Below are 13,914 nucleotides of genomic sequence, written 5' to 3' on the forward strand. Positions count from 1 at the left end.
AACCCTGAGATATTTATTTTATATTGCTTTACTCCTTTTGGTACAATAGTCTATAATTCGTGCATAACTCTGCTTCTACTGTATGTTTCACACAGATTGGTTGTGAACCCGTTGTGAGGGAGATCTTCCCATATCACAAGAATAATTGCTGAGAACATGTTGATGATGTATTACCCCAGTGACCTGTATGTTGTATGTTACTTGTTTGTTTTTTGTTTTTTGTTTTTTTTCCTCTGTATTGTCTACAAATTAAAAAAAAAAAAAAAAAAAGATGTCACTCTGAAGATTAAGAAAATCCAGACTTCATAGCCTTCTGCTAGCTGCCTAGCATGTGCTAAACTATGCTAAATAGTATGTAAAGGGGGCATGGTGTCAACCCTTTTGCATCTGATTTAAGTTAAGCACAGAAATTCCACTAGACAAGTCAGGAGCAGTATTATTTAGGGAAGAAAAAGGAATAGAATAAAAAAGAAGAACGAAGGATAGAAGGAGTCCATTTAATTAGAAGATAAAAGCAAAACATGGATGAATTAGACTACAATGGACTGTCATGGTGCTGCTTCTAATTGTTGGTATAATTACAAAGGCAGAGCTGCTCTCTGGAACACGTCCACCGACTAAACCAGCTCTTTGATCAAAACAGAATCCACACATATGCACACGCACGCACACAAAGGCACACATTTAACATGGTCAAATGCATTTTACGTTGAGAACCATACAAGAACGAATTAAGACAGAAAATGAGCTACAGGTCTACCCGCTTTCATCTGGATTTGTCACATTCTGTCACTCTCTTTCCATGTTTCTAATTATACGTCGCCAAATCTCTCTCACAAGTTTTCACTTGCTGCTTTCATCATACTGGGATTAGCATATCATGTGGCAAAGGTGCTGGGGTGAAAAATGATTTACCGAGAGTTAATGGAAAACAAAAGTCTCAATACAAGTGTATAATTTGAGTCATGATGACTAAATAAAACCAACATAAAACCTTTGAAATCATGATCACAAATTAATCTTGCTATATTCATTGCTGCTATTAACTAAGTAAACATTGTTCTAAATTAATGGTTTCTAGATCCCTCCCACATGGCAATTGTCAAATCATAGTCTAGCAATCTACTAGACTTACTACGGTGCTAAGAGAGATACTCAGTGTTTTATGTGTATCTTGAATATGTTAGGGCACGGTCACACATTAGCCAACATTAGCTTTGTGCTCATTTCAATTCTTTGCTAGCAAATGTGGCAACACAAACTTTCAATTCCAGTAGCGAAACAAATTAGCTACCTTAACTTTTTGTTAGCTTTGAAGCAAATATTGCCCCAGAAGACAGTGGTCATTCGCCCACATTCACGACTGTGTGACCACCCCCTGGGCTGTAGTCGTTAGCGTCCGGTTAACTAGCTTACTAGCTACAGTAGTATTAAGCTAATGTTACTATCAGTAACTAGCAAGGGTTGTTAGTTTGAGGGACATTCAGTATGTTGTGTTACGGATCCTGGATGCTATTAGAATTACGTTTTTTAAACCAAATCATATAGTTCATTTTAATTAGCTAGCAAGAGAGGATCAAATCTACCAGCGAATCCACCAGCAAAATTGGCAGTTGCAAGATCTATCACAACATGGATCTCAGATTCATAGTTTTGATAATGTTTCACTTACACTCAAATGTTACTCACAAGTCAACTTGCTGAGATCTACGAAGGTGTATGCATCATTAAAATAAGTCTATTTGGACTAGAAACACATATTACCATATCATATTACCTTTTCCACCTTTTTTGAATCTCGGAGCTTACACCTTTTTTTTAAAGCAGATTTCGAATTTAATGTCAGCCAGGTCAACTTTATTTCATATTACCTGATTAACCCTCTACTCCAAAACAGGGGATATATATTAACAAGCTAGTTTTGTCAGTTAGTTGAGTTGGCTATGTTTCGCCTGAAGGGTTAGTTTGTGATAACATAAAGTATCAACTTATCATTGTATACAAATTGTATGTAAAGTATACGTTTTGTATATGGTGAAACCTGCTTTTGTTTAGGAAATGTATTCATCTACCCTTAAAAAATGACACCATTCATGCTTGTGGAATTTAGCAACTGTTATAACTTAATTTATTAAATTGATCTGTTTATTCTATATTATCAATGTAATTTTAAAGCAGTTTTAAGAACACTTTTGATATAAAAAAGCATATTATTATTAATAGATAATGTAAGTCCTGTTTTGTACGTAATAAAGTATATTGTCATACATGTTTTGTATTATTTAATGCACATCAATCATTTGTAAGCTTTACAGCATTTCTTTCCGATAGACGTAAATATGCTTATTGATTTGCTGTCTTTGCTGTTCAATTTGTTTATTGATTGAGTTTATATTTTCTATCTGTATTGGAAATTCAGTTGAAAAAAACCAGCTGCAGCTTTTAAAATAACAGAATGTTGTGATCAAAGTAAACTCAGCAGTATGTACAGTTAATGTACTCAAACGTACAGTATCAATGAATTACTAGCTGTGAAGAATATCTGAAAAAACACTTAGAAAGCTAATTAGTTCGAATATAGATCGCGTGAGATATTTAATGCAGCCGACACAAGAAGGTCGGAGGTCAACATTGAAAAAAAACATTTGAGAAATGACTTTCATTGAGGAGGATGATGAAGAGCGAGCGAGCGTGAGGAGAAGGAAGAGGAGGCTAGAGGGGGAGAAGGACATATAATGAGTGATGGAGAAGAAGAGGCCATTTTATGCGCTGTTTGAGAGGATACTGTGAGAGCCACTTCCTTCTCCCCTGAGCATGCAAATGCTTTCAAAGGAGAGTGCAGGGGGGGGGGGTAAAAGAAAGCGAGAGACGGGGGTGAAAGCGGAAGTGTGTATTCACTTTTGACATCTTCATCATGCACAATACCCGTATGGTAAACAATGTATAAAGAAGGAATGGCTTTCCGATTAGCTAAAATGCTCCACATGTACTGTATTGTCTTTTGTGTCTGCAAAAGCTGCGTGAAAATGAGCTCGAGTCAACTGTAGGAGATGAAACGAAGGGGTAGTAACTTAGAGGGATGGAGAAAGATGGAAGAGAGGACTGAGATTACACCGAGTCAGATGAAATAGGGAGCTGAACCTGAGAGATTTGTGAGAGAGAAAGTGTGGAGACAGGTGCAAAGAACCAGAGAAGATATAGTGGGGCAGGGATAGGACTGTGTGTGTGTGTGTGTGTGTGTGTGTGTGTGTGTGTGTGTGTGTGTGTGTGTGTGTGTGTGTGTGTGTGTGTGTGTGTGTGTGTGTGTGTGTGTGTGTGTGTGTGTGTGTGTGTGTGTGTGTGTGTGTGTGTGTGTGTGTGTGTGTGTGTGTGTGTGTGTGTGTGTGTGTGTGTGTGTGGTGTGTGTGTGTGTGTGTGTGTGTGTGTGTGTGTGTGTGTGTGTGTCCAGTAAATGGAATAGAAAAAGGATGTGATGCCTACGACAGCAGAATGCTCTCTCTCATCGCAACTACAATATGTCAATACCTGCAAACAAGCTTCCATTTTTCTCTTCTTTGTGTGTTTTTGCAGCACATACTACATGTATGTATTCTGTTAAAAAAGAACAGATCTTTCGTCCCACAAGCCATCAAACTCCTTAATCAATGATGGCTAGGACGTACTGTTTACCCAGCTGGTCTGGCACTGTCCCCCCCCTCTCGCAAATGAGGCCCATGTCTGCCGATATCGTTTTGTTTTACGTCTGTTCTTTTTCATCTGTGTCTATGTTGTTGTTAGTTACGTATGTTTTATCTTTTTAAATGCCTTGTGATGTGCTGCAACCCATTTACCTCTCAGGGACAAACAAACGAATACTATACTGTATATAGATATAATACAGTGCTTTGAGGCCTTATGACATTCAAGGAAGACCGGACACGTATCTGAAGAAAGAGAATTACCTTTCTCCTCACGTTAAGAACGAGCGATTTAAATAGAAATTGCACGTTTCCCTCAAGACATGTTCACCCAAAAAGTAGGTTATATTCATTTGAATATGTTTCATGTAAGAGAGTCATTCAACCTTAGTATGTTCAATATCTCTTCAGTAGTTTTGTATCATTTGGCCATGTTCAATTTAAGGTTATTGGGTGTTAATAATAATAATAATAATAATATATAATATTTTTATAGCGCCTTTCAGGAAACCCAAGGTCGCTTTACAAGTCGGGTACGGGGGGGGGGAGTAGGGAAAAAAAAAAAAAAAGGCAGACAGGTTAAGGGGGTGGGGGGTGGAAGTAGTGGAACAATAAACCTATTAAACTAACTATACAGTGGGGAAAGCCTTGGTAAAAAGGTGCGTTTTGAGGGCTTTTTTGAAAATAATAAGACCCCAAAGGGCCATGTTCTTCCCTCTGGAGTTATACAAACGTCATCTTAACCTTGAGAGAAGCAAGAGTCGGAGAAATGAGGGGTCATATCTCTTCTTTGGGGTGGTACAGATATTATTTTACATTAAATGAGCTATCTTGTAATACCTTAAGTACTTGTAGATGTGAGTAAAAACGGTGAAAGTCATGGTGAAATCGATTAGGTAAAGATGTGTCCCTTTTCCCCTGTAGTGTTTGGAAAATGTATTGACTTTGCAATACTTATTCTAAAAGTAGTTTTTACTGTGAAACAATTATTTTATTTCACCAGCATTTACACACACCAAACGTTTTATCTATATTCTAAAGGTTTTTACAGAGGATGTGGTCTTATATCATCTTATCATCATTACATCATTACAACACCTGAGGCAACTCATACTGTGCATATCTGTCCATGCTATTTACTTTGACTTTGAAGTCATGTCGTGTGAAGCCACTGTTGACCATATATAAACATAACAACAAATTGCAGCTAAAGCTCAAGTCACATTCTGTTTGTAAAATGTTTCCTACCCTAAGCCCAGGAGAAGTTTAGGACACGTTTATTAGAGCCATCACAGAATTGATTTAGTCTGTAAGCGGCGCGCAATGCTGCAGTTTGCAGTCTGGTAGATTAATGTTTCTAAGATGGTGATGACTCACCACTGGAAAAAGGAAACACTGTGTATCACATCTGACAAGATATAAGATAGTGGGTTTTTGTGGTGACTACCCCAAATCATTTGCAAATGTATGTGTAGTTCATGTATGTGTTGTCCATCTGTTGAAACTGGTCTCATATCCCTATATTGCAGAGGTCATTGTGAGGCAGTGGATGTATGTACAAAAAGCAATGGATTATCACACCACTGATTAGGGTAAGTCTCCCACACTTAAGATTGAAGTTACAAAAATATAAACGTGTGCTTAAAGTCAAGACGACAATCTTACTTTAACCACACCCAAATCCTTTGTGTGGCCTAAAGGTAACCAGAAGAGTAATGTCTTAGTTGTCACAAGTGAATACTTTAGGTCAAACAGTGTTTTAAAATGTTTTCAGTCAACAACATTTTCAACAAATATAAATGTTTCCTCATCATGTGTTTGTCACGTTGACATTGCTAAATATACAGTATTTATTCATTAATGTATGTCAAATAAAGAGTTTTTAAGGGAACTGCTTATTTCTTGATTGTGGATTGTGGATGACCTTAAACTTTTTGATGTTAAACACGACCAAAACTGAAGTTATTGTATTTGGCCCGAAGAATCTACGAAACAAATTATCTAAAGATATACTAACTATGGATGGCATTAATTTGGCCTCCAGTGAGACTGTAAGGAATCTTGGTGTTATATTTGATCAGGATTTATCCTTTAACGCCCACATAAAATCAATTTCAAGGACCGCCTACTTCCATCTACGTAACATTGCAAAAATCAGGCATATCTTGCCTCAAAACGATGCAGAGAAACTAGTCCATGCATTTGTTACTTCAAGGCTGGATTATTGTAACTCTTTATTATCAGGGAGTACCAAGAAGTCAGTCAAGTTGCTTCAGCTGATTCAAAATGCTGCGGCTCGTGTACTAACCAGAGTTAGGAAAAGGGACCACATTACTCCTGTTCTGGCTGCCTTACACTGGCTCCCTATAGAACACAGGATAGAATTTAAAATTCTTCTTCTCGCCTACAAAGCCCTTAATGGGCAGGAGCCATCTTACCTTAAAGAACTCATTATACCCTACTGTCCTACTAGGGCATTGCGTTCCAAGAATGCAGGGTTGTTGGTTGTTCCTAGAATCTCTAAAAGTACAATGGGAGCCAGAGCCTTTTCTTATCAAACTCCACATTTGTGGAATCAGCTTCCAGTTTGTGTTCGGGCGGCAGACACCCTATCCGTTTTTAAGAGTGCGCTTAAGACCTTCCTTTTTGATAAAGCTTATAGTTAGGGCTGATTAGATTCAACCCCTAGTTTTGCTGATATAGGCTTAGTTTGTCGGGGGACATCTTACTTCTTCCTTCTCTCTGTCTATACCTGTGTACTCTCATGTTCCGATTAACCCAGCTTCCCCAAATTTCTTTCTTTTTGGTGTCTATATACACCGGGATCCGGAGTCATGGATGATCCTGCGGTCCTGTGTCCTGGATCGCGACCGCTGGATCTTGAGCCGTGGCTGTGGTCCTGGATCATCGGTCCTGGATGGATATCCTCGTGGATTCATCTTCCTATTATACACACATGCATTTCCAAACATCTGGACTACCTATGTTGCAAATGTATTATCTTTTCAATGTACACACGGCATCTATTGCACGTCTGTCCGTCCTGGGAGAGGGATCCCTCCTCTGTTGTCTCCCTGAGGTTTCTCCCATTTTCCCTTTAAACTGGGTTTTCTTTGGAAGTGTTTCCTTGTACGATGTGAGGGTCTAAGGACAGAGGGTGTCGTATTGTCATACTGATATTCTGTACACACTGTGAAGACCACTGAGACAAATGTAACATTTGTGATATTGGGCTATATAAATAAACATTGATTGATTGATTGATAAATATATTTGTGAAAGTAAAATGAGATTTGTAAGTCTTCTAAAATGTTAAGGGAGGCGTGTGGTGCAGTGGGTTGTGCGTTGGTGTTCGGATCAGGGGGGGTGTCAGCATGTTGTTGTGTCCCTGAGACACTTCACCCCAAATTGCTCCTGTGGGGATTATCCACAGTATTTAGTATGTAAGTCGCTTTGGATAAAAGCGTCTAACAAGTGACATGTAATGTAATGTAATGTTAAGGAAGTCTTAAATGTTTAACTAAACATATGCACTCAGATTTCTGATTATGCAAAACATCTGAAATGATGTATTAAGAATCGTATTCAACTTGGTAAAGATCCCCAAATGATCAAATGTGTAAGAATAGGACTACTTTATGTTATATTGAGGCGACACAATTGGTAAATGTAATGCAATGAGTTTTCTAAATTGAACTGTGGTTTAGGAAAATGTACAGAGATTTCATAACATTTGATACTTCATCACACACAAAAAGTCCTCATCAGAGTAAATGTTTTTGAAGGCTAGACAGCTACACCCTTGCCTGCTTACTGGCTGACAGCTGCCCAAATGCACTAGCTTCAAGAGGGTCACACTAATCCCTTTGTCTTTAGCAAGGACTCCACACATTTACATTTAAGTCCAGGACTTTCCTAAAACATTTACAAATGACTGAACAAACTTGAGACAGAGAGAGAAAACACATACACATAAATGCATACTGTACACACAATAATCACACACACCCCTCCCAGCCAAGAGGGGAAAGAGGAGTGTGTGTGGAGGCCGATAAACCATGAGAGAGCCGATCTGCCACCTTGCATAAATCAGATAGCTGTTGTTTATGCCCATCGGAGCAAATGTTTACGTTACTGCTTTGAAATGCCGCAGCATCATTACCGTCACTGCCTCTCTTCCACAGAGTAGCTCCAGGTCACATGCAGCTCTCTCAGCTGGTCACTGATTACAATCTGGGTGTGTTTCTATGATACCAGATCCTTCCTTCCTTATCTCCTCCTTCCTTTCCTTAATTCCTTAGGGACGCTGACCACAGCCTTTTGCCTGCACCCTCTTTCTAATAACCTGTTCTTTCTCCCTCTGTCCCTCTCTTCCCTCCATACTCCTTGCCATACCTTCTATAAGCCCTCCACCTGCCTGTACTCTTTCTTTCCATCAATCATTTATTTCTCCATTTGTCATGTCCTTCCTTCCTTACCTCCTTTCTTCCCTACTCCTTGCCATCCTTTCCTCCATTTCTAGACCACCTACACCTGTTTGTTTTTCATTCTTCATTCCATCAATCGTTTCTTTATCCATCTGACCCTTCCTTCCTTCCCTACTCCTTGCCATCATTTCCTTCTTCTTTCTGTATTTTTTCATATCTCTATCTGTCTCTCTCTTCCTTCCTTTCTTCCTTTCCTACTCTTTGTAATTATTTCCTTTAGCCCCCCCCATGCCTGTCCTTTTTGTTGTTTTATTTAGTTGTTTATATCTTCGTCTGTCTTTCCTTCCCTTCCTTCCCTTACTGCTTCTCATCCTCTCCTTAATTCCTTCTCCCAACCCCTTGACCTGCCTTTTCTTCTTCTTTCAGTTAATTGTTTCTTTTTCAATATATCCCTTCCTTCCTTCATTCATTCCTTCCTTCCTTCCTTGTTCAATCAGTATTCAATCTCTTCCTTGTCATTCAAAATAATATACATTTCCTCATGTCCGAGTCCAGCTAATCACAATTTGTAATCCATCAAAATAACCTTTAAATGTCCCCACTTGACAAAACATCCGCACCAATACACTTCAATCTTCACATAAAGCAGTACAGCAGCAAACACATCAATGCCAAGTCAGTACAACTTTTCATTCATAGCACAATTGGGTTAAAGCAAAGGTTTCCAGACGTATCCAAATGTGCACATGGCAATGAGGGGTTATTATTATCAGATGCCTGCAGACGGTCAAATCCCCCCTGCCTGAAACCGCTCTCTGCCCTCTGTCTGAATAATCCAGTGTTTGCCCAGGCCCTCCCTGAATGACCCTCCACCCCCTGCGAGCAGCCCGCACACAAACAAGATCCGGTAAACAAATTATAATCAGTTTTGGTTTCCTGAAATCACGACTCAAGCCTCAAAACAACATTTGCATTAATCAAAATGCATTTCCCGCATTCTTCTGCATTTCATTGTGTTGGCCTCGTTATTGCCAAACTAAGTCGTGGATGAGCTTTATGACGCCATCATGTCGAGAGAGCAAAACAACACAACGGAAACAACTTTGAATTTATAATTATTTCGACACCTTTTTTTTAATTTCGACTATTTGGTCATGATTAAAATGTCATAAATTGAAAAAGTTACGACTGATGATCAATTACAACGGATAATGGCTGGAAAACGTAATTGGCTTTACGCACGGGACTCATTCAAAAACAACATGAAGACACATTTATAGTATCGCGTTGAATTGAACCATAAAAACATCAAGTTAATTGCTCCGACTAACCTCTAATTAACTACACTTTTAAGAAAATATTTACTAAAAACATTAACTTTACATTATATTTACGACAACATTGGATACATCTTACTTACCTTGCGCCATCAAACCCACGATAAGAAGCCGCAAAGTCCATCTCGCCGCCGGCTGCATCTCTCCTCCGTGTCGCTTGAGGATCCTAGACTTTTTTACAGTAGAAAGTGCTGTTGGTTTGACGGATGAGCGGTAGAAATAATCTGTAATGGCATGAAACAAAAAACCGCGCGCTGACTCTCCCCTGGTGCCGTGTGTCTCGCTCTGCCGGTGCGCTCCTTCCTGATCTGATCCGAACTTGACTGACTCGTCCCTCCCATATGAGCGCAAAGCTCCCCTCTGGCGCATCCACGCGGACTCCACACAGCGGGGAGGGAAGACGAGCCGCCCTCAACAACTGCTCTGTGGGATTATAGGAGTCATTTCATCCCGTGAATCACAGGAGAACATTCATGCAGATCAAAACTACCTGTGCCTAAATTCTGGAGGAATGTTTGGCGTCTAATTAAAAGGCAAGATTTGCGCATGTAAAATAGCTAGTAATATTGAAAAGCCCCTTAATGTGTTTTTGGTAGAGCCAGAGAGATCATTAACCATCATTTTTTAAATAGAGTAATTTTGCGAAGCTTTTTTTTTAAGATTTCCGGCTAATTTAGAAAGTTGTAGTGTTATAGAAAACGCAGGTTTTATGATCTCAGCACCACGGCCAGTGCCGCTAATTTACATTGTGTGTTGTCCATGGTGCTGAGATGAGCTACTTTAGAGGGGTATTTCATACATTATCAGCATTTAGCAACATGTGCTGCTCCACGAGACAATAAGATGTTGAAAAAATATGTTAGTGAGCGTACTCTAATTAGTTCAAGCATACTCTTCACATCACTTAATGCACAGGGAGCATGCCGTGTCTTTCCCCAGCCACTAAACTGCAGCACTGCGCTGCGCTGGAGGAAAGTTTATCTGCTCCGAATTATACCCGTGCTTTCTGTCTCACTGGCAGGCTCATCCCGTGATAAATGTTCCGCAGGTGTTCCGATCGACCTGATTAAGTTTAATTTCAGCCCGCGGTTTCTTCCGTGCTTGGTTTGACGTCATCAAACAGAGTAATTAAGCAAGTAGCCTGATGCTTAGCAGAGCTGAGCTGAACCGATTCGACACACACACAGAATATGTTGTGAGTGGGTGGAAAGTCAACGACAGGAAGGGGGGGGGGGGACATCAGGCTCCATTGGGGGAACAGTCATCACAACCCTCCTGTTTAAAGGGGAACACACCTAAATTAAGAAGTCCTCTTCGGACTATGTTAGTTCAATCAATAATTGGCCATGTAAATCTGAAACGTGTGATGTTTTACATTGAACAAATCTGGAGCTGTTCAATTGACAATTAATAAGAGTTTTTGATTGGAAGATCTGAATGTTAGCTTTCATTTTGTTTACCAAAACTAGCTTTAGTTTGTTTGTCGGCTCCTCAGTTCTTAATCCGAAAATGTCCTTTGGCTCTCTCAGTGTCATAGTATCTTAACCAATGAATAACATGTATGCATTATGAAATCAAGATAGATAGTCAATAGTTTTCCATTAAGTTATAAAGGGTTTCATTAATGAATTGTATTCTTCTGTACAGCAGAGGCAGATGGTCAGAGTAAAAGGCCACTATATATTCTCCAAATGCAAAACAAATAAATAAAACCCTCTATATTTTCTCTTTTATGCCTGGCCCCTACCCTTTCACACTACATCCCCCTAATACAAAATCCACTTGCACCAATGAGTCACTAAACCAAAGTGCCAACCATCAAATACACCCATTATGGACCGCTGTATCGTTCAGTTAGCTGGCTGCCTGGCATTGGTCCCCGCATGCGGAGGTCCAGGGTTCGAATCCGTTCAAGTCTGTATCTACAATAAGGGCACTGGTTAGCCAAAAAAAGAGAAAGAAATACACTCATTATAATCAATTGTAATTAAGTTTATTTGATCTTGTTTAGTTAATTAACAAGATAATAAAAAGACAGATGAAACAGGATGGTGTTTTGCCTCAGGTAAAACTACCAGATGTGCGATATAAATATCCTGTGAGAATATTTGTTTGTATAATATGCTCACACACACACACACACACACACACATTTGATGCCAGATCTTCCGCTTCCACCCTTAGGCCATATCACCAGGATAAACACAATCAACCTTCACAACAAAGTCTGTGTTTTGTCACAACAATCCTCTCATTTCAGCACATGTAAAAAGCATCACAACACGCATTCCTCTCTTCCTTATTTAGATATTGGAAGGAGTTTACCGAGTCTAATCCCGGCTGACAAGCTCTGCATAAAAAGGATAGATGAGGGAAAAACAGAATAAGCATGACGGGGATAATGTGTTTTCGCTGTTGCTGGTGTCGCCATCTGACAAGTGCTGAGCTCACAGTGTGGCGTCATGACACGCTTGTCTTCGCCGGCCTTATTAGTGTGGCGGTTTAGAGTAGGAATAGGTGAGAATCAATGTTTCTGCCAGGGTTGTTTAGCGTGACGCACTGTGCCGCTCTGCCCTGCGCCATCTTTAATTCATGTTTTTTTCGTAAAAGCTGCATGCACTGAGCCCAAAAGCCATTAGTGTCATCCTCTTATCCCTCCACAGCGTCATCTCCCCATTTTGACTTCCTCCTCTTCCACCCAACAATACACCAACTTTATTTGTCAACATCTGTCTTCTTCTGGTTTTGCTGCATTGTCCTTACTTCCTCAAAGCATTTTGCCATTCCATGCTCTCCCTCTGCGTTCTCCTTTCACCTCACATACCTCCAACATGCTATCTCCCCTGCACCTGCTCTCATCCATCCGGCGTACACTGGTGCCATCTTCCTGCCTCAAGTGAAACACAACATATAAAAAGATCTATCTCCCCTCGCTAGAACTTTTAGACCATCTTGAATTATTCACGTCCGCATATCTGCAGCACCACATCCCCTGACCTCCGAGAGAAATGCTTTTATTTTCAACTCCATGTAATGAAATCTGGATGGGCTTTTTTATTCTCCCTGGCATGATTGTCTCTCTGAGGTGGGGTTTAATGGAGCGGAAGTGATCGGAGGCTTCTGGAAGCTTCCAGGAGGAAGGACAGTAGATATCATGTCGTCCCTAGTGAAGAGAGAAGAAATAAGGAGTGTTGTTGGAGCGAAGCGAAAAGGTTTTGCGATATGGACAGAGCTGAAGGCATGAATTGAGTGCTGCTGCATCCAGGAAAGGCATCAATCACACACCAAACAATAGTCCAATCTAATAATGGCTGCACTTAGATTCAATTCATAACACAACTGGAATATGTCATGGCTATATAATACCTCTACCCAGTGGCGGTTCTAGAACATTTTACATGGGGTGGCAAAGGGGGGGCAAGAGGTCATGCCAGGGTGGCATGGGAGAGCGGACAGTACGTGGTATTTTATACTGTATATAACCTATTTATTGTTCATTCATGCCCTAACACAAGTGTTCTTAATGCACAAGAGAAACAAGGTGTTCAGACAAACAATCGGGTGCCCTTTGAGTCTCCCAAGCTTACTTCAATAATGTTAAATGAAAGGAAACTACAAAATGTATTTTAAAGCAATTAATTAATGGAACAGGTTGTTTTGCATTACAATGTAAAATTAAATATATATTTTGTTTTTAAAAAACGTGTTGTCTTAGTATTAGACAGACATATTTGCATGTGCTCACTAAGCATTATTACATATTAATTTAATATTAAACAAATCAAAATGGCCAATTATTCCAAAATGTTGCTGCTAATATAATCATATGCTTGTCAACTTTAACTGATCAAAAATAAATTCTGAAAAAATACTTGAATTATCTATGAAATTGCAATATTGACACACACGTCCCTCAGTTTGTTTCAACCCCGTCACGCCATATCATTTACCCTCCTATTAAAATAAAGGATCAGTCCATGTCTGATCTGCATTGAGGGAATTACATCACAAAAGTGTCAGTTTCTTCTTTTACCTAAATTTCAGTTTTTGTATTTTCAGATTAAGATTGACAAGCTCAACATTTCAACTCTGTTATATGAATTAATAATAGTATATAATTGTTTATTACAAAATAAACAATAGTTTTGCAAAATATTTCAATTTTGTAATGTCCTTGATTTCCATGTGGTGCCATATCTTAGCTAAACAAGGTATCACGGCTACTTTTTGTCAAAAACTTCAACCCTGTTAAATTGTTTCAAGTAAATTCCTAGTAATTATTTATATGTTGTGCCTGGGGTGGGAACATTTAAGTAGTCCACTACCAGATGTTGACCAAACATTTTGGTTTAATTTTTCAAAGATATAAAGAACCAAAAGGCACCCGATTCAGAGAATACTCTAATTCTGCATACTGTAAGTACTTAATAATAATAATAATAATAATAGCTTTGATTTGTATAGCGCCTTTCA

The 13,914-nt window shown here is 39.3% G+C and overlaps 1 protein-coding gene across 4 annotated transcripts in view; it reads right to left on the reverse strand.

Moving 5' to 3' along the window:
- chrna6 (cholinergic receptor, nicotinic, alpha 6) overlaps positions 1-9,763 on the reverse strand; it is a 53,153-nt gene extending 43,390 nt beyond the window's left edge. For all 4 annotated transcript variants that reach the window (XR_004552580.1, XR_004552559.1, XM_034088269.1 and 1 more), the window contains exon 1: positions 9,525-9,763. Coding sequence is in view for 2 of the 4 variants with exons in the window: in XM_034088269.1 (XP_033944160.1) it covers positions 9,525-9,582 (58 nt within the window). In the remaining 2 variants the exon portion in view is untranslated. The remainder of the gene's footprint in view (positions 1-9,524) is intronic.
- Positions 9,764-13,914: the final 4,151 nt, after the last annotated feature.

The sequence above is a fragment of the Pseudochaenichthys georgianus genome, chromosome 1, assembly GCF_902827115.2.
Source record: "Pseudochaenichthys georgianus chromosome 1, fPseGeo1.2, whole genome shotgun sequence".
NCBI lineage: Eukaryota > Metazoa > Chordata > Actinopteri > Perciformes > Channichthyidae > Pseudochaenichthys > Pseudochaenichthys georgianus.